General features: G+C 48.6%; 1 protein-coding gene across 6 annotated transcripts in view; it reads right to left on the reverse strand.

Annotated features, from left to right (window-relative positions):
* The window catches only part of CHKA (choline kinase alpha), a 62,776-nt gene that overhangs the window by 23,830 nt on the left and 15,160 nt on the right, over positions 1-23,786 (reverse strand). Inside the window, exons 3-13 of one of the 6 annotated variants that reach the window (XM_036416490.2) lie at positions 18,396-18,425; positions 17,365-17,418; positions 10,353-10,466; positions 8,353-8,486; positions 7,912-8,016; positions 6,979-7,037; positions 5,444-5,531; positions 4,588-4,696; positions 3,040-3,146; positions 1,886-1,967; positions 729-912 (exon numbers count right to left, since the gene is read on the reverse strand). In XM_036416490.2, coding sequence (XP_036272383.1) covers positions 853-912; positions 1,886-1,967; positions 3,040-3,146; positions 4,588-4,696; positions 5,444-5,531; positions 6,979-7,037; positions 7,912-8,016; positions 8,353-8,486; positions 10,353-10,466; positions 17,365-17,418; positions 18,396-18,425 — 942 coding nt within the window. In that variant the 3' untranslated portion in view covers positions 729-852. Of the gene's footprint in view, positions 1-235; positions 913-1,885; positions 1,968-3,039; positions 3,147-4,587; positions 4,697-5,443; positions 5,532-6,978; positions 7,038-7,911; positions 8,017-8,352; positions 8,487-10,352; positions 10,467-17,364; positions 17,419-18,395; positions 18,426-23,786 lie in introns of those variants that run through there. The other 5 variants (XR_006740189.1, XM_036416492.2, XR_006740190.1 and 2 more) reach the window with 5 other exon arrangements.

Genomic DNA, 23,786 nt, shown 5'->3' on the forward strand with positions numbered 1-23,786 from the left:
ATACAAATTTCACAGCTATACTCTACCCACGCCCCACATGTCACACACAGGCCGCTGGTCCCACCCGGAGGACGGCGGGGTGTCAGAGCAGGGAGGGCTGGCCTCCGAGAGCCCAGCCAGGGTTTCTGCTCCTCCTGGGGGCCCGGGCACACAACCCTGTCACAGATGGCCAGCTCCAGGCTGCCGTCGTGGAGGAGTGGTCCCGTGGAAGGCAGGGGCCTGCACACCCCCTCACTGCCCTTCGAGGCAGGGTTAATAAAGCAACATTCGGTGAGGAGGGCGAGGCAGAGCTACCCCAGGTGGGGAGAGATCTGTCCGTACAACTGAACGCACTACAGTCCTAGGAGCCACATCCATCGCACGGAGAGGCAGCTGGCGCAGCCGCGTGCATGCTGCTGCTTGCGCTTCAGCCATTCGGACCGAAGGGTGGAGGAACAGCTCCGGAGACTGGCAGGCCACGTCTGTCCTGTCCCCGTCACCTCAGGAGGGAGCGGTGTCTACACGCTGTTACCTAGAGCCGCGCAGGGCTCCCAGCGGGGTCAGTCCCGTAAAGCAGCAGCAGTGGCGGGGCCTGCGGCTGCTGCACGTCCGCGCAGGCGGGCCTGCCTACAGGAATCTGAGCTATCCTATTGCACTACTCAACTGTTTCCGCTGCCGAGCTCGTCAGAGGCCTAGCGAGTCGTAAACAGATAGAAATAAATGTTGTCAAGTTTAACACAGTCTTTGTATCATACAGATCTGCGTGCGGCAGCAGAGCCCAGCTTCTCGCTGCAGGGACAGCAGTCGGAGCGGAGGCCCCGTGGCGCGGCCACCCCACGCATCCAGGACGGAGTCTCAGGAGTCCTCCCGTGGTCACACCCCCAGCTTCCTCTTCTGGTGGAAATAGGCGTCAAACCTCGCCTGGGCGTAGTCCTAGGAGACAGAAGCACAGAGGCTCGACCCGGGCTCCTGCCCACCCGAACGCTGCTTGGATCCTGCCCGGGAGCCGCCTGTTCCAGAGACATCTTCTCCCGCTGCTGGCAGTGTTCCCCCCACACCTTCATCCTAAGGTACCCACCTGGCCCCGCCACCCAGACAGGACTTTTCCTGGTTCCCCAAATCATTTCGCCCAAGTGTTCACGACACGGACGGACGGACTTAACAGAGGCTCCCCTTCAGAGCAGAAGTCCCCGTGTGCTCGCAAGCACAAGGCAAAAAAGTCTCCTCTGTCTCCGTGTCACTGGCCATGACTCCATATTGGCTTTAGAAATCCACACTTGCCCTCTTCGCCCCTCAGCACCTGTCACCCCCTCCCCTCTACCCGTCAGCACCCATGTTCCCCCTCCCCTCTGCCTCCCAGCACCTGTGTGTTCCCTAACTTCTGCCGAGAAGCAGCAATCATCCTGATACGGATCAGGAGGAAAATGGCACCTGTGCCAAAGCCAGGTGCTCACTCGACTTGTGTGTGCCCGGCCCCGGACACCCGCCCACACTCATGGAGGTAACGACAGTGTCTGTGAGCAAGACAGCTCTTCAGGTCGGAATAAAACGAGCCTGGCTTGGCACCAACGTGCCCATGAGTAGGCTGTCTACGCAGCACAGCTCCCAGCCAAGGTGAGGCTGGAGACCAGAAAGGAGCGGTGACAGACGTGTCCCTGTCATGAGAGACCAAGGCTGGGGCTACACCTCTCCCGCCTGCACCTCCGCAGCCCGTCAGAACCAGAGGCCCACACAGCACTTCCCTGTGCGGGGGGAGGGCCTCCGCCGAGGGGCTTCAGTGACAGCCGCTCTGCTCCCTGCACGCGGAGCTGCTGGCCCGGCCGGTTCAGGTGCTGCCGGGACACTGCCCCGCGCTCACACAGGCAGCCTTTCCCCGGGAGCAGGAGAAAAGCGCTCCCAGACATACCATGTAGCCAAACTCGATGGAGGAGATCTTGGCCTGCACGATGGACCACAGCGCCCAGAAGAAGTGGGAGGCCAGGGCAAACCTGTAACACAGAAAGAAGCACGTGAGGAAGCACGTGGCACCGAGAGGGCCCGGGAGGGCTTTCTGCTGGGGGCATCCTAACTCAGTCCACTCCGGCCGCCTGGGCAAGCTCAGGGGGCTGATGTCCCGTGGCCACAGAGGGAGCACCGCAGCCTCTGACACGTGTGAACACGCCAACTGCCTGTCCCTGGCACATGTAATGGAGGCCTTGGCGGCCATGCCGGTGAAGCCTGGGCGCCACTTACTTCCATGCTGTGCTGCCCTGTAAGCGGGCGCAGCACCAGCACCGGCACACATCACCAGCAAGAGGAGAAACCACAGGCCTCGGAGCTCACGGCCCGTCCCAGGAGGCCGGACCCCTTGCCCCCTCCTCCCTCACAGAAGTGAAACCAAGCAAAGGAGAGTGAGCCAGTGCCCCCACCCCCAGGCTGCGCCACGCCTGTTAGAGTCCAAATTCTCACCTCATGCCTTTGGGTCTTGTGCCGTGAGCAATGCCAGTCCCAGGACTGCTCTGGCTCGCTCACCAAACCAGCCTGTCCGCCTGGCAGTCCCCACGTGCCGCCCGGGTACCACCCTGCTGTGCGGGTCTCTCCACCTCTCTTCTATTGCCACCTGGCTAGAACCAGGAAGGGCAGCCTATGCTGCTGGTGGCACCGGGGGGTGGCGTGCTCGGGGAAGTGTGGAAATGCCTGAACCATGCAGAGGTGGTCCGGGACGGGGGGCGGACAGTACAAGTTACTTTGAAAACAGGCAATATTTAACTATCTCCTAGGAGACGTGTATTAGACGGCACCTCCAATCATGAGCCTCAGAGGCAAGTGCACAGACTGGCTGGCAGCAGCCCCACCCAGCTGAGTCTTCCACCTGCACTGCCCTCCCGAGGGCAGACCCTGTTCCCCTCACCTGCTGACCCTGAATATACTGGGCCGAGACGCGCCAGTGTTCTGTGTTCGACAAAGTACAAGTCTGAGGGATGTGCGGTGAGATCTCTTACAGTGCTCCTCGGCCAGGAGGCACCCCACCACACTCCAGAGAGGTGAGCTACCTTCACAGATCAGCAAGGGAAAAATTACCTATTGACTTCAACCAGCATTTCTTCTTCTCTAATGAACTTTTCTTCATTACTGAGGTTTTCAAACTCATGTGGGAATGCAGCCAAGTAACTGGAAATAAAATGGAGCTAAAAAGAAAGAAGAAAAAAAAGGTAAGGACCAGTGATGGCTGCACACGGGCGCTGGCCAAAGCTCGGTGGAGCACACACATCTGGGCGGCAGAGAAGGCGGCGGAAGCCCGCCCTGCCTCCGCCCTGCCCTGCGGCCCAGGGGACCGGAGGCGCCTGTCGGCAGAGCCACTGGCCCCCTCAGAGCTCTAACGGCCCATGTTGTCTTGCCGACCGCACAGGAACCTAAGGCTACTTCTGGAGACAGTAATTCCGTTGGAATCGTTTTATTCTCATCAAAACTCATGCTTCCCACCGCCTGGTCGCAGAGCAGGTGAGTCTGCCTTCCTTCCACGCTGTGCAGCGCTGGCAGACAGCTCTGCTCCCGCCGCAATGAGCCGCTTTGGCCTGCAGATCCCCGACTGCAAGGAGGAGCGCCTGAGGCCAGGCTGTGTCCTCCCCCGGCTTCCTCCCGCCGTTCTCATACAGCAGGACCTTGAGGTCCAGACCATCCTGACACTTTGGATAGACTCAAGATCTTCAGTCAGCCTTAAATATGAGCAAAAGAGCTCAGCGGGTATGGCCCAGTGGCTGAGCATCGACCTATGAACCAGAAGGTCACAGTTCAATTCCCAATCAGGGCACATGCCTAGGTTGTGGGCTGATCCCCCGTCTGAAGTCTGCAAGAGGCAGCCAATCAGTGATTCTCTCTCATCACTGATGTTCCTCTCTCTCCTTCCCTCTCTGAAATCAATAAACATATATTTAAAAATAACACACATGGCCAGAAGAGAGCCACAGAGTTTTGGGCAGGAGTTACATTCAGCCATAGCCCAAAGCCGAAAGGCGCCCTATCACTGTGCCTCCCTCAGGGGTGGGTCCTAACACACACCTGCTTCGTGACTGCATCCCTGTCCGCTCCCTGACTCTGTGGATGCTTCTGAGCAGGCGGGACGTGCGCAGGGCAGGTGTGGAGCTGCCACTGGGTAAGATGGCAGAGGTGGGCGTGGTGCACTGCTCCCAGCCCTGCCTGCTTCCACACGCCAACTTATCCTCAGCCCAGAGAGAGGGGGCCCAGGAGGCAATCCCCAGTCACTGGACTCCCTACCTCAGGACGAGACAGAGGGCTGTTAACATGGCAGCAGCGATGACACAACAGGAAACATCAGTGACCCCCAAAGGGCAGCCAGAAAGCAGGAGACAGGCTACACTTTTTAGAAAAAACTCAATGTAAAGAACTACAAAGGGGCTGTGCTCCCTCTGCCTGAATCCTGGTGTCTCTGGCACAGAGCTGAGCTCCAACGTCAAGTTTGTGTCTACGTTTAATGGGAAAAACTTTTAAAGCAAGAGGGCTTGCCTAAGCATCACAGTTTAAAAAAGGCATCTCTCCAAACTGTGACGTAAGCAACGCTAACGCAGAAGGCCGCCTGGTAATTCACGCTCCCACGCACCCCCGCCTCACCTGCTGCTTCCGGGTGGGGAACTTCCCCAGGTTCGCTCGGAAGAAGGGGTACTTCTCACAGTTGTAATCATACATCCACTCACAGAAATGGTTCGCAATGTCGAAGCCCCTGGAAAAGAGATCAGAAATGCAGAGGGTGAGGCAACTGCCCACCACCAAGCTCCGTTCACAGAGAGGCCGGGTCCCGAGCAGCTCTTGGCACCGCGCTGGCCTTCCTGAGGCCCCCGAGTACCTGCTTCGGGGCAGGGACAGCCCCCGGGGCCACGGAAGCACAAAGCACCTCGGACCTGCCGCTCCGAGCAACTGCTCGAGAGCATTTTCCTGCCATCAGTCTCATACGAAAGGAAATAATCTCTGAGCCAAGGAAGTACCAGATTCTGGATTCTGATTACGCACAGCCCTGCTCCCCTAACAGGAGCCAAGGACGGGCAGCATCTGCCGGGGACAGAAAGCATTGTTTCCAGAAGAAACTCTGTAACACACAACCGTATAGTTACTGACTTTCCCCTGAAAGTGTTTCATACACATATTCAAATAAAATAGTATGTAAGTGCCCTGGCCGGTGTGGCTCAGGGGACTGAAGGGTCCCGGGTTCGAATCCAATCAAGAGCACATGCCTGGGTTGTGGGCTCAGTCCCCAGTAGGGGGCGTGTGGGAGGCAGCTGATCAATGATTCTCTCATCACCTTTCCCTCTGCCATCCTCTCTGAAATCTATCTATCTATCTATCTATCTATCTATCTATATAATAGTGCGGAAATAAAAACACCATCAAATTACCTGTAATTATTTTCTTTAAGAAATACATATTTTATTGATAGCATTAGATATCTCCCATTCCTCCCCTTGTTACTTACCTGTAATTATAACTGCTGTATTCAAAGTCGATGAGCATCAGTTTCTGCTCTTCCGAATTCTCTCCCGCTTCTAGCAGTAAGATGTTACCTGCAGAAAGGTGTGCATGACCTGCTTTTACTCCGGGCGTGCATGTGTGCACATCCGAAGCTGCCCGCCTGACCAGCGGAGCGAGGCTCTGAGCCTTCAGGGATGCTGGCCGCAGGCCGAGCCCTGGGTGGCGCCGGAGCAGCATGCGCCGGGGGGAGGCCAGGGCCCCGTCTGTCCACAGCAGCCAGCCGGGCCTCCCTGGGCTCTGGACATGGCCACAAGGGGATGCCTTTACGGCGCTCTCGAACTGCAGTCACCCCAGGGCCCGAGGGGGCGCGGGGAAGCCGGGTCTGTGTCCTCCGGTGAGGAGACCGGAGGTGAGGCCAGACACCACACCTGGCTCCGCCGGGTGGCCTCACCGGGTTTCCTAACCAAGACCACGGACAACACCTGGACACTTTCTTCTGGCCTGGATTCTGGGCCACCACACTGACCCCAGGCCTACATTCTGAACCCCCCTCCCCACTCTCCACAATGTCCTGCATCTCTGTTCCCATGGGCCCGCCTGGCTCCTCTGCTGGCACTCCCTCTGCAGGGATCCCGCAGGTGGCACCATCGGCAGCACCAGCTTCCAGGGCCCTGGAGGAGAAGTGGACACCGCGCACGCCCCCCTCTCACACACACACACGCTGCCATCACGGGCAGCTGCCCTCCTGCCCACACAAACTGGCTGATGTGTCTACATGGTGCTTGATCAGACTTGGCTGGCAACGCCCAGCCAATTACTAAAAGGCACTTCGGCTTACATTGAGGTCTTACTGATGACTTGCTTCAATAGAGACTGTTCTCAAAATTAAAACCTTAAAACCAACGGCTCAGCCTGGCCAAGGGCCCAGAGGTGGATGGCAGGGCAAAGCAGAAGTCAGTACAGGCATGAACTAACGTTCCACAGGAGGTGGCTCTGACACGCTGCAAGGGGCCGCTCTGGGTGGGCCTGGCCCTGACGGACCGAAGCAGTGGACTGCCCTGTCCTGCTGGTCCAGGCTGCAGCCAGTCCAGACAGGCGTCACACCGCACAAGCACAGACTTAGGAAGCGGAAGGCCTTCACCCCACCTCGCAGTTTAAGTGAATATTCTGTTTTTTCTGAATATATTGTCTTTTTTACGAAAATGGGATGATATTCTACATGTTTCCCTAAAATATGCTTTTCTCTTTCAATATATCCTGGAGGTTTTCTATTGGCCTGTATAAAATTCAACCTCTTCCCCCCCCCCCCTTTTGAGAATTCTTATGAATTTATTTGAGCCAAATTCATGACATGCTGAGAAGCAAGATTTCTAATGCTCCCTCTTCCTTTTTAATAGTTATGCTACACTTCATGCCTGGCTGTGCCATAAGTTAATGCCTCAAATCCTCTCTCTTCCTGCACACCTGGCACCTGCTGTCCACCTAGAGGCCATCTTTTAGTGCACACGCACACACACACATAATGGAGGCAAGTCTTACCTTCTTGACAGTCATTATGACAAAATACAACTGGAGATGGAGTGGATTCAAGTAATGATCTGGAAAAGAAAGGATTTGCCGTTACGAACCAAGCTTTTAAGAAGTCCAAGGCAAACAGTCCTGCCGTCTCAACACCCCCCCCACTCCCCCATATCAGTGCCCCACACAACACGGGCCACTGCGTGACGTCTGTCACTGTGGAAACTGTCCTGCGTGGGCCAGGCTCCAGGACGGCCTGTGCTCAGCCTCTCCCTCTCCTTCCCTCCTCAAATTTCCTCCTGCAGTCCCTCTTCTGAGAGCCGGACTGGCCACTGACCAGAGCGCATCGCTGTTTTGGCCTCTCGATTCCTTGAGAATACTTATCACAACCTAACATTCTTTCTTTGTTTTCTTGTTTTTGTCTCTCTTGATGGAACAGAAGGGCCTTGACGAAGGCCTTGGTTACCAATCACAAAGCCCAGCTCAACAGACTCTCACACCCTGAGTACTAACGGTGTACATACTCCCACTTGGGGCACGTGTGCTGTGAGTCTGCATCCCGGGCCTCTGAAGACTCCATGTGGCGTCTGTTTGGACAGCGATGTCAAGCGTCTTCCCTATCTCCCCGCAGCGTGGGGCTCCCTCTCCCAGTCTGTCCCCGTGGTTGCTTGTTTTGGTTTTGTTTCAGAAACAAACTACTACCCTGGTGCGCTGCTGCCACAGCCAGCCACCGTGCCTGCAGGACTAAACTCCCGCCACGTAACATCTGTGAGTGAACAGCAAGTGACATCACTCCTGTAAAACCCACCAGGTGAACCCACTGCATAAAGCCATCCTGCAGAACAGACGGAATGCAGGACCCGAGGCAATGCTTAGCCGGCGATTACTGACGGCTGTGCCGGTGACATGTCTGGATGCTGCTTTCAGGGTCAGGAAACGGACGCACTCACTGACCTCAGGTTCTCCAGCTCCAAGGGCAGGTTGTAACTGAGGAATTTGTGCAGCTGCTTCACCTTGGCTCCCTCGGTGAATTTAATCCTCAGCACTTGATTCAGGTACCTTGCAAAAGGAGAGAACAGAAAGCATTGCTCAGGCAGCTTGTCCCGGGCTCCGGTTCAAGGTAACCACACATCAGAGGCGCCGGGTCTCCGTGAAGGGGACAGGGAAGGGTATGCAGCCCAGGTGGCTGGAAGCACACTTCCTGCCCATCCACCTTTCAGTGGCATTTCTGCAAGTCTTTCCTGGTTCGGGAACTGATTCTGACGTGGAAGCAGGATCTATTCATGAGGCATTCCCCACCAGCTAACAGCTGCACACAGCAGACAGAGGAATCACCGCTGGCACCCGGGAGCTGCCGATGTAAAACTCGGTTAGAGAAGTGATGTGACCACTCACTTTTCCATTGTGCCAAAAAGCCATTTCGGTTCCTTATTGAATGGCATCTTCATACCATGAAACGTGGCCATTTTCTCAGCTATTTCTGCAGAAATATTTGGCAAACTTAATTCTTCAGTCTCTAATCGTCGGCTCTGAAACAAAGAAAGATTTTAGAAATGGCATTTATCCAGGTAACCTAAGAAGTGTGAGCTCAACTGGAACCGGTGTGGCTCAGTGGATAGAGCGTCAGTCTGCAGACTGAAAGGTCCTGGGTTCGATTCCGGTCAGGGGCATGTACCTTGGTTGCGGGCACATCCCAAGTGGGGGATGTGCAAGAGGCAGCTGATCGATGATTCTCTCTCATCGATGTTTCTAGCTCTCTATTCCTCTCTCTTCCTCTCTGTAAAAAACCAATAAAATATATTTAAAAAAAAAAAAAGTGAGCTCACCCACTCTCAGGATGAGAAGCCAGGTTTTGAGGGTGTTTAAGTCTCAGCTAACACACAAAACTCCCTTAAGAATGGGCACTGTGCCCGAAGATGGTGACACACTAATTGCCATGGCATTTCTTTCTTTGTTAAATATATTTGTACTGATTTTCAAAGAGAGGAAAGGAGAAGACGACAGAAACATCAATGATGAGAATCACTGACAACCTGCCTCTTAATATTCCCTTCTTTGGAATCCAGCCTGCAACCCGGGCCTGTGCCCTGACCTAGAATCAAGCCCTGACCTCCTGGTTCACAGGGAGACACTCACCCACTGAGCGACATGGGCCGGGCGTCAGGGCACTTCTTAGTGAGGGCAGACCACCTTCAAAGGCCCAATTCATTTTGAAATTTTCAAACTGAAAGCCTTTCTCCCACATGATTTGTGCCTTCCTCTGCTGACCCAGCACTAAAAGTATGCTCCCTCCTCCAAGCAAAGAAACCAGGGCTTCACGGTTTGGGTGACCGCATCCAGCTCCTCACCAGCTGGAGCCGCCAGTCCTCTGACAGGGAGGTGTGGCGGTCAGCAGTGCTGTCAGCTGAGTCCCGTCCCACTGTTCACAGCGGGGTCCCGGCACTGCGGACTGGTAGGAAGGCTCTCAAGAAAAAGGCGCCCAGCAAGTGGGAATTCCCCAGCTTTCCTACCGCAGCCCGAGGCCAAGTGCGTGTGGCTGCCTTCCCACAGCTGTTCACAGGAGCTCAGTGACCTAAGACTTGTCTGTCTTTCCCACAGGAACTGCTTCCCCATAGAAACCCAGAGACATTTCTCTGAAAGTCCAAAGTGAGGCATGGCTGGCATGGCTCGGTGGTTGAATGTCAATCTATGAACCAGTCAGGGCACATGCCGGCTGTGGGCTCGATCTCGTGTGGGGTGGGCAGGAAGAAGCTGATCAATGATTCTTTCATCACTGATGTTTCTCTCTCCCCCTCTCCCTGCCTCTCTGAAATCAATGAAAATATATTAAAGTGGGATGGCACAGGGTAAAGAGTGAGTGTCCTCAAGCTAGGGAAACGGCCCTGCTCCCTTTCTGGCTCCTGTACTCACGGCCAAGGGCACACTGCTTACACTCTGTGCCTCGTTCCAGTGTCTGTAAAATGCCAACATGCCATGAAATTCCTGACAAGGCTGCTCTGAACCAGCTCTGACAATGCGGCGAGTCTCCGGGCCGGCACCTAACCAGCGCATTTCAACAAGCAGCAGGTGCCCTGTGATTCAGACCACGGCCCGTCAAGCTGTCTCGACCCAACTCTGGATCCTCCACATTGACCACACTATGATAGGAACAGGGCAAGCAGCTCACTCAGCTTCCTGAGCTGCTGGAGTGATGGCAGCCCTGGCTGGGGTGGCTCATTGGTGGGCGTTGTCCCTTGTCCCGAAAGGTTGCTGGCTGAGTCCCAGTGAGAGCACATGCCTTGCAGGGTGTGCAGGAGAGCGCTAAATGATGCTCCTGTTCTCGCATCAACGGTTTCTCTCTCAAAATCAACTTTAAACATAAAATGTAAAGTTAAAAAGACAGACAGACGTCTTACCGGAATGAACTGCTCCAGGCGGCCTTGCGGAAAGATGCCATAGAGCTTGGGCCCGAGCGACCGCTCTGCGAGAATGGCGAACATGACGCTCTCCAGAACCATGGCCTCAGTGCCCTGGAACACCAACAGCGCAGACGTCAGAGGCCTGACCGGGCCAGGCTCAGAGTGCTTCCCACGAGCAGTGTCACCAGATCCCGCACCAACTCTAAGATCGGCATTATCACCACCCATATTTAATATGAAGAAAGAGGTTAAAAGATCTGGAAATTTGTAAGATCCATGTTCAAAGCACTATACAGATGAGACTTAAAATTAACTTTAATTAAGGTCACTGACTCAAAAGATGGGACAATATCTACCAATCCTTTATTGCTCCTGTTAAGTTTAAAGCTTGTGTGAGTCCCACCCTGGGCATCTTGTCCAAGGTCACAGCACCACCATGCTGGTGAGGGCAGACAGTGCTGGGTGCTAAGCGCGGGGCCAAAGCCTGCCGGCTGCCTGGGCTGTTACAGTGAGCTTCCGATCACTCATTCAGATCAGAGATCTGTTTTCTGGCCCACGAGCACCTGTGCCTGGAGCATTCGAGGTTTCTACTTTCTCCTATCATCCCCAATCTCCTCTGCCATTTAATGTTCTTCTTGCCAAAACATCTATGATGCTCACATGATTCTGTCCTAAAGATGAATGTGGATCTATAATCATTTTGCCTTCAAAATCCATGTTTTGGATTCAATTCAAACTATTCCTTAGTTCTCTTCTCTCAGGCAGCAAGTTACAGGTTAAAAGTTTCCATCTGTTGGGGTGAAGACATGGGAAGTTAGCCAGAGGTGCGCTCGAGTCTCTCAGAGCCTTTCAAACAGGTGTCTGAGGGGACGCCAGCAGGCATGCTCGGAAAGTTCTCTCAGGGGTCGGGAGTTTCCACTTCACCCCTCGTTAAGAGCCGTGCTGCTGCGCTCTGGGTGCCCAGGTGGACAGCTTCAGGTCACGTTGAAGCACCATCAACCTCCTCCACAGAGACAGGCTCATGGGCGCCACAGCCCGCTGAAGCGAGTCCTGTTCTGTGGGGTGGGCCCTCACAGCTGAATTGTCAGAGCCCATCCTGGCAGCCATCGGCCTCAGGGTAAATCTCTCCCACTGATATGCCAGGAGCAATTAAGTCAGAAATGAAGGATACACTAACTGAAATGAAGAATAATTTACAGGGAATCAACAGTAGAGTAGATGAAGCTGAGAATAAAAACAGCAACTTGGAATATGAAATAAGCAAAAAACACCCAATCAGAATAGCAAAGGGGGAAAAAGAATTTAAAAAAGACAAGGATAGTATAAAGGAGCCCCATGACAACTTCAATTTGCCGACATTCACATTCTGGAGGTGCAAGGAGGAGAAGAGCGAGAACCTGAAACCATATTTGGAGAAAACGGTTAACTTCCTAACCTGGTGAAGGAAGCGGACATACAAGTCCAGGAAGCACAGAGTCCTAAACAAGATAAACCTAAAGACACACCATAATTAAAACACAAAGGGTTAAAGACAGAGAGAATCTTAAAAGCAGCAAGAGAAAAGCAGTAGTTACCTACAAAGGAGCTCCCATAGGACTGTTAGCTGATTTCACAACAAAAAGATTGTGGCCACAAGGGACTGGCAAGAAAGACTTAATGTTATGAAAGACAGGAAGTTACAGCCAAGATTATTCTATACAGCAAAGCTATCATTTAGAATGGAAAGACAAGTTTCCCAGACCAGAAAACCCTAAAGAAGTTAGTTCATTACCACAAACCAGTATTACATGAAATGTTAAAGCATCTTCTTCAAAAAAATTTTTTTTAATTTATTAATTTTAGAGGAAGGGAGGAGGAGAGAAACATCAAAACATCAATTATTTTCCACTTATTGATGCATTAATTGATTTTTGTATGTGTCCTGGCTAGGGATTGCACCCACAACCTTGGTATATCGGAATGGTGATCTAACCAACTGAGCTAGCCAGGCAGGGCAGAGTCTTTAAGAAGAAAACCAGCTCTGACTAGGTTGCTCTATTAGTTGGAGCATTGTCCCTTACACTGAAGGGTCATGGATCTGATTCCTGGTCAGGGCACATACTCCCGTTTCAGGTTCCATCATTTCTCTCTCACACTGATGTTCAATGTCTGTCTGTCTGTCTCTCTCATTTTCTTCCTCTACGATCAATAAAATAAACCAAACCAAACAAAAACACACATATCCCTAGGAAAGGATTTTTTTAAAAGTTCTTTAAATCACACATTACAAAAATTAAGTAAGACAAAACTCCTAAGCAATGATGCAAACTAAAGTTAATAAGAAGGAAACAAAGAAGAAAAAAGAAATGCTACTTAGAAAGATATGGTGTCAAATTTAAAAGTAATTCACTCGTACATTTGGGGGGAAGTGGATTTGCTGGTAATCCCCAGTTCTAGGCTAGCCGCCGCCACCTTGTGTAATCCCCACCACTGTGATCTAACCATCACCGAGGGGGGCCAATCTTGCTTTACTAGTTTGAAGTTTTATATAAATGACTGCTATAAAGCAAGCTGCCTCCTCCTCTAAACCCATAATTGCAGCTCCAACTAACTCCACTGCGCTCGCTTTGGTGGGGCCTTTGGAAGGTGACTGGGTTCGCTGAGGTCATGATGGTGGAGCCCTAAGAGGATCAGTGTTCTTGGAAGAACAGACTCAGAGGACTCTCACTACTTCTCTCTCCCTCCACCCGGTGAGGACCCAGCGAGAAGCTGGTATCTGGCCAAGCAGGAAGAGGGCTCTCACCAGAACCCAGCGTGCAGGCACCTGTCCTCTCACCTCTAGCCTGTGGTTCATGCCCGGGGACTTTGTCTGAGACAATGACAATAGGGCCACAGGGTTGACCTATCAAAAGTTTGTGCATTTAAAGCAGGATTTGACTGACAATCTTTAAACTCTTAATGATTGACAACCAACTCCTGACATCTCTATTTAACTGCAGAACGCCTTCACTCACTCCTCTGACCGGACAGCAAACCTATCTGTGCGGGGCCTCACGCCCAGCACCGGAACGCCGCAGAGCATCCCCCGGCTCTGCACCTGAGCCCGGCTCTGCGGCCCCCGGAAGCAGCAGCCCTGCGCCCCACCCGCGCTGGACGCAGTCAAAGTGAGTGCAGGACAAGGAGGCTGACCTTGGCCCCAGACCAGCTGGGCTGCCATCAGTGGCGCTTCGCCATCTGTACAGCTCCCAACCCGACCTGCAGCCCATTCCCGTCATTTCCAAAGAGGACGACGACCAAGATTTCTCCTGTCTAAGTGCCCTCAGTTCTGTTGGAATTAAAGTTTGCTGTCAAGTTTCCTCTGTTTAGACTAAGTTAAAGGTCACTGAGGTTGACACTGAATAAAACACGTTTCTAATCTCAATGCCCCTTACAGTTTAAAGTTTCAAATTTCATAGATTTGAACCCCACTATTATTTCAGTAATTATTTTTGCACATTGTGCAAAGGCTTCTGGAGATGACTGCGAAAGAACACACATGGTCCAGAACCCTCCAGAGCGGAGCCAACCCACTGCCAGAAATGGTGAAGACAGAAAGAGACTTGAGGATGCTCCAACCTCTGCAGCATTGCTCTGAACACTGTGAACAAGCATCTTTGTTCTTATGTGATGCCACAGCTCAGTATTTATTCACAGCAGGGAGAAGGGGGAATGGTGTGTGGAGGGAAGAATCCGGAAAGGAAGAAAATAAAAGAAAAAACTAAGTCACAAGACAAATGGGTAGGTAAGAAGGCTCACAAGTAATCTTAGAATGAGTGTCACAAGGTCTCCGGCACCTGTTGCTTCCTACTTAACGAGAGAACGGTAGCAGATGGTGTGAACTCCTGGTGTACAGGAGAAACACAAAGACAAGGTTTGGATTGGTGGCCTGAGGAGAGAGGGCAGCATGCGAAGAGGGAGTGGAGCGAAATGTGGCGCGTTCTACAGTTAATGCAATAGGACATGAGCCTAGAAAGGAGAGAAGGAAAATTAGAAGAGAGACAGTTTTACTTTGTGTCTGTGTCCCAGCTGCCTTTAGGGAAGGACACATTTCAAAATAGATGAGGGTCCTGTTAAATGCTGCTGAGAAGTCAAAATAGAACTGAAAAAATACTTTGGACTTAGCATCATGGAGGTCCTAGTGCTCCACCATTTTCAACTCCCAGCAGGCACTAAGGTCTGCATCTAAAGGGCTCAGAATGGGGGAAACAGAATGTCGGTCACTTCCCACCTGGTGCCTTCCAGTCAGTTCTAGACTCTCAGGACCAGCGTCCCCAGAGCAGGGTGCAGGTAAACAACCCGCCAGAACACAAGGACTAGCAGCACTTTTATTCCTTTATTATCTCCCCTCTTTTTATGCCTGTCTTTATTATTTTAATAACTAGTACACAACTTGGTAATTAGAAGAGCCAGTGTATTTATGTGTACAGATACATACGTACATGTGTGCTGTGAGTACATGCACACCTGTGCACACACACCCCTTATCCACAAACTTAGGAGAGTATGCTCACAGGTTGTTTCCTCCCTGTAGTGTGGAGGTAACTGCTCGACTCCCCACTTCTGAGCCTCAAAGAGAAGACAGGATGACATCAGTGCTTTTTTTTTAAATTTTTTAAATAAATCTTTATTGTTCAGATTATTACAATTGTTTCTCCTTTCCCCTCCCCCCATAGTTCCCCTCCACCTGGGCTCCACTCCACCCTCTGTCCTTACCTCCCCACTCCGTCCTCATCCATAGGTATATTATTTTTGTCCAGTCTCTTCCCATACCCCCCACACAGACACTCCTTTCCCCGAGAATTATCAATCCCCTCCCATTCTATGCCCCTGATTCTATTATATTCATGTTTATTCTGTTCATCAGATTTTTAATTCACTTGACTTTTAGATTCACTTGTTGATAGATATGTATTTGTTGTTCATAATTTTTATCTTTACTTTTTTCTTCTTTTTCCTCTTTTTAAAGAACACCTTTTAGCATTTCATAAAATAGTGGTTTGGTGGTGATGTACTCCTTTAGCTTTTTCTGATCTGTGAAGCTCTTTATCTGCCCTTCAATTCTGAATGATAACTTTGCTGGGTAGGTTCTTGCTATTCACCACTTTGAATATTTTTTTGCCACTCCTGTCTGGCCTTCATAGTTTCTGTTGAGAAATCAGCTGATAATCGTATAGATGCTCCCTTGTAGGTAACTAACTTTTTCTCTTGCTGCTTGTAAGATTCTCTTTGTCTTTTGCCCTTGGCATTTTAATTATGATGTGTCTTAGTGTGGTCCTCTTTGGATTCCTTTTGTTTGGGGTTCTGTGCACTTCCTGGACTTGTAAGTTTATATTTCTTTCACCAGGTGGGGGAAGTTTTCAGTCATTATTTCTTCAAATAGGTTTTCACTGTCTTGCTCTTTCTCTTCTTCTGGCACTCCCATAATTCTGATGTTGGTACGCTTGAAGTTGTCCCAGAGGCTTCTTACACTTTCTTGAACTTTCTGGATTCTCTTCTCTTCTTCTCTTCTTGCTTCTCCGGAAAAGTGTCCTTTGCCTCTTTGTATTCCAAATCTTTGACTTGATTCTTGCATTCTGGTCTGCTGTTGGGGCTTTGTATAATATTTTTTATTTCAGCCAGTGTATGTTTAATTTCTAGTTGGTTTAATTTCTTTTTCATATCCTCAAGGGTCTCGTTAAATTTATCGGCCTTTTCTAGGAAATTTTTTTTTTTAATATATATTTTATTGATTTTTTACAGAGAGGAAGGGAGAGAGATAGAGAGCCAGAAATGTCGATGAGAGAAACATCGACCAGTTGCCCCTTGCACACCCCCCACCAGGGATGTGCCGGCAACCAAGGTACATGCCCCCGACCAGAATCGAACCCAGGACCTTTCAGTCCGCAGACCGACGCTCTACCACTGAGCCAAACCGGTTTCGGCTCTAGGAAATTCTTGAAAAACCTTATAACTGTGGTTTTGAACTCCATTTCTTTTGTTTGAGAACTCCTTCCTTTTCTCAGCATTTTCGCCTCTTATGCCAAAGCAGCTGTGTGGAGCTTGAGCAGGTTTGTAGAATGTTCGGGGCGGGGCCTCAGGACATCACTAGGCTGGGGCGTGGCAAACAGCGGTGGCTGCCATCAGCTGTCTCTGCCTTTCAGTGTTTCCAAGTCCCCACACTTCAGTGCAGTAAATGATGATTGCTGCACGCACCTCTGCAAAAAAGTCACCCTCACTTTCGGACCCGATGGCCGACATACCAGCTTCTCCCCATAGGCATCTGGGCCCCGCGTGACCCCAGAAGTTGGATTTCAAAGCGATCGGAGCTAGTTTCTCTTCTGGCTGAAAAAAGCCGCGCTCCCAGCTGCCCGCCAGCCCGATTCACGTGCCTCCGTTCCTAGGCTTTTCAGCGCTTGTGCTCCTTTCTCTCAGCCAGCCTTCCCGTGGTTCTGGGCGACAGACGTTTTGTCCTTTAGTTGTAGTTTTGAAATTGTTGTGCGAGGCAGCAGATTAGTTGCTCGCCTATGCCGCCATCTTGGTTTTTTTTAGTGCGATCTCTTTTGAATTTATACGTTTTACAAAGTGGGGTCATTCTAACTCAATGCTTGTAACTGAGGGAGACACCTTTCTACCTGGTACCTTACGTAAGTAACAACACTCCTCCTGCCCCGGGAGAAACGGCTGGGCAGTGATAACACGACAGCAGTGAGATCCAGGAGGCCTCCACCAGAACATCATGCACAATGTCACCTCAAACTGCCACCTCTTAGTCCCCAAAATGCTCCCAGGTCGCCCAAAAGACACAAACATGCACTACCTCAGCAGGAACTGGATCAGCCACTGTCCTCTCGGGCTTACTGAGGTGGCTCCCATACACCCAGAGCCCATCCTCTCGGACAGACAGACAGACAGACAGACAACCAGGGTCCTGCAGATACTGCCCCACCAGAGTGGCCAAAGCCGGCTAACAGGTTACACCTCACACAGATGCAGAATGGATTTCATTACTTACTTGAAATTCATTTTCATTCTGAGCTTGTTCGGATCCCTCCTTATTACAGGACCTCTATGGATGAGAAAAAGCAAACACTTCCGGTGAGATGGGGAACACTCAGCAGGCGCTAACTTTGCAACCACCAGAACAGCCAGGGTAACAAACATCACCGATTTAAAGCGTGTGGCTCAGTCCACTGATGTCTAAGCTGCACCACCAGTGTCCACACTGGGACCAACACCCGGAGCGCGCTCGTTTCTTTACAGGAAAGGGCTGTGCTGTGGGACCAAGCAGCTGTGACTCATCACTCTGGTGTACCACTTCACAATTTCATTGCTGGAGGAAAGCAACAGAGGGCGCTCTTCCAACCAGGCCTTCCATAGCACATGGTCAAGCTGAGTCTGCCCTGGTTAGCCAGGTGGCTCTTTACCTGGAGAAAGGCCTTCTTTCAGCAAGAACAGGGAGGGCACACATGCCAGTGGCAAGCACAGAACTCACAGGGAAAGTCTGTGCAGGCAGGTGACCTGGCACAGAAACTGTGCAGACGAGCCTGCCAACGTGGTGCTTTCAGACTAACTCTGCCTGTTCCTCTCAATATAAACGTGTCCTCCTCCAAAAAGAGGTTTGTGCAGATTTAATCAGGTCTCTAACTTATGTCACATATTAACATATGAAGGGATATTTTCACATCACTGCGCAATGAAATTGCAAATGACTGGTAACCAGGATTCTAGCAACAACAACTACATCGCGAACCACCATCTTCCACTCTGCCTGCATTCTTTCTTCATGGCCCGGGCCAGTTCTTCCCAAAGCAACCCCCCCCCCAAGCGCCCTGAAACCTTCCTGCTATCTGCTAGCCAGGGCCTCGGGAGCAAGTCATAAACTTAAGGTCACGTCAAAAGTCTATACTCAAATATTGCCTCTAAAAATATGTTGTTAAAATTAAACTAAAGTCTGCTTATGCCAGACACAGAAGGAAGCCCATAAAGGAAGCTCTTTAAAAATGTTAAGGTAAAAGATTCTTGAACACCCCGTGAAAAACATACCTTTCCATTCCACAGCTTTATCAAAAATACCTGTACCAAGGGTAGAAAGTGTGGACAGGAAAAAAAATGCCACGTTAAGCAACACCAGCTACTCTAGCACCATTCAAAAACCGTGATTTAAAGCAACAATCCCATCCATCACACACAGAAGTAACTTTCCACAGACATTTTAACATGTTTTATATAAACAGTATATGTTCTAGCTTACTGAACATAAAACTAAATAAATATTAATGTGCATGGAGCTATCTGCAAAGACCTGCACTTACATATAATCGATAATGTATTTACCATACAGTTAAGCACATTTTGTATAAAGAACAGAAAATACAAATGGGATATAAAACACTGTGTAATTTGCATCTCTCTGATGAAAAGGTGGTACAGGTTAAATCCCGTTACACTGAGAGCTACAAAAATGAAAATATTTTAGAAATACTTTTAGACCTCTGCTGATGGCTAGGTGTAAGATGTGATCAATCTTAGGAGGGAGTAATTAGGTATCATGAAAGCTTTAATCTAAAATACTCTCATGATTACACTGTTACCTTAGATTTGATCTCCTCTCCCCGTGGCCTACAAGGTACTTATGCATATGGACATCATCTCTGATTTATGTCTTTCCCAAAAGCACCAAGTAAATCCTGGTGCTTGAACACTTTTAGGATAGCATGAATAAATTAACATTCTGGCACCATGAAGTTCAAGGTGGCTAGCTCAAGGTGCAGCCAGGGTGATGGCAAACTCACATCCATGATTCCAGCAGTGGGAACACTGGCCACAGTGTTCATTGAAACACTGAATGGGGTAGAAATGTCCCCAAAACATTATATCCTTTTGCTTTTTCTCCCCAGGGGAAGTTAAGCATAAAGGAAGTTCTATTATCTCTAATATCTGATACTTTGTAGGGAAAACTTGAAGACAAATAAAGAACTTAGATATCTTACTGAAATTTGTTGTAACTGGATTTGACCTGTACAGAGTTCTAAATGACTATGGTTATTCCTAGGTTGTTATTACTCAAACTGTATCTTCTTAGATACAGTTAATGGGTTATTAAGTCAACAGAAGTCCCTTATCCTCGTCTAATGGTGCTCTCAAAAGCAAGTGACTTCATCCAAAGTTAGAATTGGTTTAGTTCCCGAGGCCATGACTTTTGAACACATTAGGAACCATTAAGTGAAAATAACTTTCCCACCTGCCCACCCCCGTCCACCCCCAAATGCATGCATGACTGCTGCCTAAGAACACCATCATGAAGGTAAGTGGACTTCTGCTGCGGTCAGCCTTCGGTTCTGTTTCCTCAGTACAGAATGCTCAGGTTCCCTCAGACCTGGGAAAGATCCAGGAAACCTCAAAACAATAAGATATCATGAAAAGGTGAGAGAAGAGGCCTCCTCCTGAGGTAAGCCAAGAAGAGAGGCTCACACTGCCCAAAGGTCAGAGACGTTTCTGTCCTGGAAGACAGTAAGAAAAATAGATCCTGGAATCTGTGGGTTTTTACTTCAGAGGAAAAAAATTACATCAAGAAGATATGAAATATAATGTAAAAAATGTAACATGACTTCAATATTTTTGTCAGCTAACTTGCACATTCATAAAAATTAGCTTTTATAAGCTATAAAATAAAGCTGAGAATTTATATTTATTAGAAATTTGAACCTTGACTGGTTATTTACTATCAAATAATTACTAAGACTTTTAAATGTGAATATTATTCTGATCATCTTTTTAAAAATCACCTTAGATACAGACTGAAACATTCATGGGAGAAATAGTATGGTGTCTGGATTTCCTTCAGAATAACCCTGGAGAGTGAATGTGGGAAAGAGGAGAGAAGACTGGTCAGAGGGAAAGGTGTATGCTGGGGGCTTGCATTTCATTATACTCTTATGGGCCTCAATCTGAAGTTTTTCATAATAAAAGTTTACAAAAAAAAAAACAATGAAATGTTAAGACTTAAGAAGTCATAATGCATCAAATAGACACCTAATTCTATGAATATACTAAAAACCAGAGTTGTACACTTTAAATGGATAAAGATGTTACTATAAAAAAAGAAGACAACCAGTGATAATTAAAAATATACTGCCACTGACTTTCTTCCTTCTTCCTCATTCTTTTCTTCCTATTTTGGTTTTCAGAGAATGTATAAGTATTCATTATAATCCACGTATTCATTAGACTGTGATGTAGGAAATAAAAGGCTAAAGTGGTAGCAATAACAATAAAACAGTATGGTTTACATTTTGCTTTAATATAAAAAATGTTAAAAGCTGAAAGAAATTGTGATTGGCCAAGAATGTTGAAATTTAAAACCCAAATTCCTAAAAGTTTAAATGGTAAGATGAGAGAATAAAGGGCTTTCCCTTTTCTTCGGAGGGGGTTGTATTGTTAGGCCTCACTCAGGATATTTTTCCACTGATTTTTAGAGGGAGTGGAAGTGAGGGGCAGAGACAGAGAGAGAAAACCCTCATGTCAGAGAGGCACATGGACTGACTGCCTCCCGCATCTGCCTCAACCAGGGCCAGGGATCAAACCTGCAACTGAGGTGGGTGCCTTGGGCCGCAAATTGAACCAGGGACCCTTCAATCCACAGGCCGACACTCTATCCACTGAGCCAAACCAGCGAGGGCAGGACTCCCATGTTTTACTTTACTTACTTCCATACCTCAAAAAGTACTTAAAAGTATATATTACTTTTATAATAAATACTTTTGGTTCAAGGTTTCCAATGTTGCTTTTTCTGACAAAAATCCCATTTAAAAGACTTTTGAATTTTAAAGATGACCATGAAAAAAGAAAATGTTCATATTACAGGTTATTAGTTTTCAAAATGTTCTATTAAGTGATTTGCAGAGATAAAAATCCACTGGTAATAAAATATCTTTAGGAGCTGGGATAAGAAAACACCACTTGATTTAATTGTCATATATAATTTTAGGATTCAAAAATGTCCTACTTTAAGTTACCTAATGTTTCACAATCTAATCATTTTATTACTTTAAATTTGTTTAAGCCATTGGGCAAGATTAGCTCTTATTAGGGGCCAGTTCTTAATAAAGGCCCCTCTAATGACAGAGTCAGCTTTATGGCTAGACTACTTTAATATAACCACCACATTTGTGAGACTAAACCAAGCAGCACTTGGTTTTCCCGAGTCTGTGTATGGGTGTCTATAAATAAATCAGTCCCAGGGGCATGCAGTGGCATACAGCTACCCAAATGTTGTTTGTACTACCTGAAACATTTATCTTCAAAATAGCTTTAAAGATCCAACACTGCTGAGCAGCTGGCGGGGCTGGCTGGGAGAAGTGATGAGTCAGCTACAAAGAAGGACATGTCATCAATAGTGTAATAAACCCAAATGCTACCTAAGAAATCAAATCATCATCAATTATGGACAATGTCATAAGGAGGTAGCCACTATGTTAAAAACAATTTTTTAGATACAAATAAGTGTTTTATAGAAACATGGGAGACATTCTCTCCTTCCTAATAGCTCTTCCCCATCAAAAAACAACTGAATGGGCTGTCTCTTTCAAAGGCTATCGCAATAGGATAAAGGAGTTGGTTGTGGCCTTTAAGAATGCTTTGGACCCCTAGCCAGTTTGGCTCAGTGGATAGAGCATCGGTCATGGGCACATGCAGGAGGCAGTCGATCAATGATTCTCTCTCATCATTGATGTTTCTCTCTCTCTCCTTCTTCCTTCCTTTCTGAAATCAATAAAAATATATTTTAAAAAGTGCTTTGGAATCCAGAAATGCGTGAAGAAAGAATAATCCAAATGTTAAGCTAGACTCAACCTCAGGGCACCTAAGACATGGTCCAGAATCCTCCCTTCTCTCCACTGACCTGGGCCGACACTTGTGAGCTGAGTCCTCACCCACGCCCAGACTCTCATATTCACACTGAGAATAACAGCCGTGCGTCCTATCTGAGTGCTCAGTAACACTGAGCCTGGGATGACACGGGCTTCTTTACCGTGCAGTCTGCAACGCTGAAGACTTCTAAGATTCACCCTGTTGCTGACCACACTCGAGTCTCCAGGAGAGAGGATTCTCAGCACAGGGATGGCACCTGTCACCATGTCTGTACACGGGGTCTGGATTCCTCTCTGCTGAGCTCGGGTGGAAGCAGCTTGAGAATCGCGATCCACAGAAGTCACAGCAGTCCTGACTCTCTCCATTAAAATCCTGCAGCACGCTGCTTCTTAATGTTACCGTGGGCCCTAACCTTCCTTCTCCAGGATTCCTAGGAGTTTGCCACTGTTATTATATGTTCGATGTAAACTATTGCTGTTATGGTTTCCTACAGCATTTCCTGAAAATACTTTACAGAACGTATTTAAATGTTAAGATGACAATGCAATGGTTTAAAATAGAGCCTATGTGATTATTTAATGAGGATATATGAATTTTATAATTTAGACAGAGAAGTTCTAATATTTTACGGTAGTAGAGTATCTTAAATTATCCCAAGGAACGTTCTTTTGAATTTTGTAAAATTGGGTGACTTGAACATCAACAGGAGGCTCGAACTCCTGCAGACAGAGCCGATGAAGACAGGGGAGTAGCTCTTGGGAAAGAAGGCTCCTTCTAGGCCCTTCCCAACACGTCTGTCTGACCCGGGCTCACCGCCGCCCAGGACTCCTGAGGCTTGGCGGTGAAAGGAGCTTCGGCATAAACGGCCAAGGGCTGAGCTGGAAGCTGTGTCCAGGGGGAGCGAGGGCCCTGGCTCTCAGGCCTGTGTACGCTTCCAACCCGGATCAGCATTGCTGAGCGGGTAAAGCTGCCAGGAACCCACCGGGGACAGGGAAGAGGACACTAACTTATCAGACAAGGAAGAAAGTTCGTTTACAACTCTGACCAAAACCTCAATGCAACGCTAAGTGATATGAAGGAAGAAGATTAACGCTTCAATTGATTTCTCAGGCTGAGGCCCATAAATTTCTAAAATAACTGAATGCCTGTCATTTTCTACTGAGGAAACAGAAGAAGGGAATCTGATTTACCTTGGGCAAAAACAAAGCAAAACCCCTCAAAAAATAAAAAGTGGAATATTCAATATATAACATTCTGACATCTTAATCACTGACCCTCTTTAAAACACAGCACAAACTGTAGCTGGTGCTACTTAACAAAAGCATTACAACTTTCTTTTTAAAAAGCATTTCTTGAAACCAAGAACTGAAAGAAGGAAATTAAAGCTGTAGAGAATGCTCCGACTTCAGAGGACTCATACTATACCGTGAATCGTGTCTGTCACCTGGAAACCAGAGTGCTCCAGGCACGATCGCATGGACAAGCCTGCAGCAGAGAACACATGCACATACAGCTAAAGTGGTACATTCCCCACGCCCTCACGCCCCCCAGCACAGACATTCCTTC

This window comes from Pipistrellus kuhlii, unplaced genomic scaffold (genome assembly GCF_014108245.1).
Source record: "Pipistrellus kuhlii isolate mPipKuh1 unplaced genomic scaffold, mPipKuh1.p scaffold_m20_p_56, whole genome shotgun sequence".
NCBI lineage: Eukaryota > Metazoa > Chordata > Mammalia > Chiroptera > Vespertilionidae > Pipistrellus > Pipistrellus kuhlii.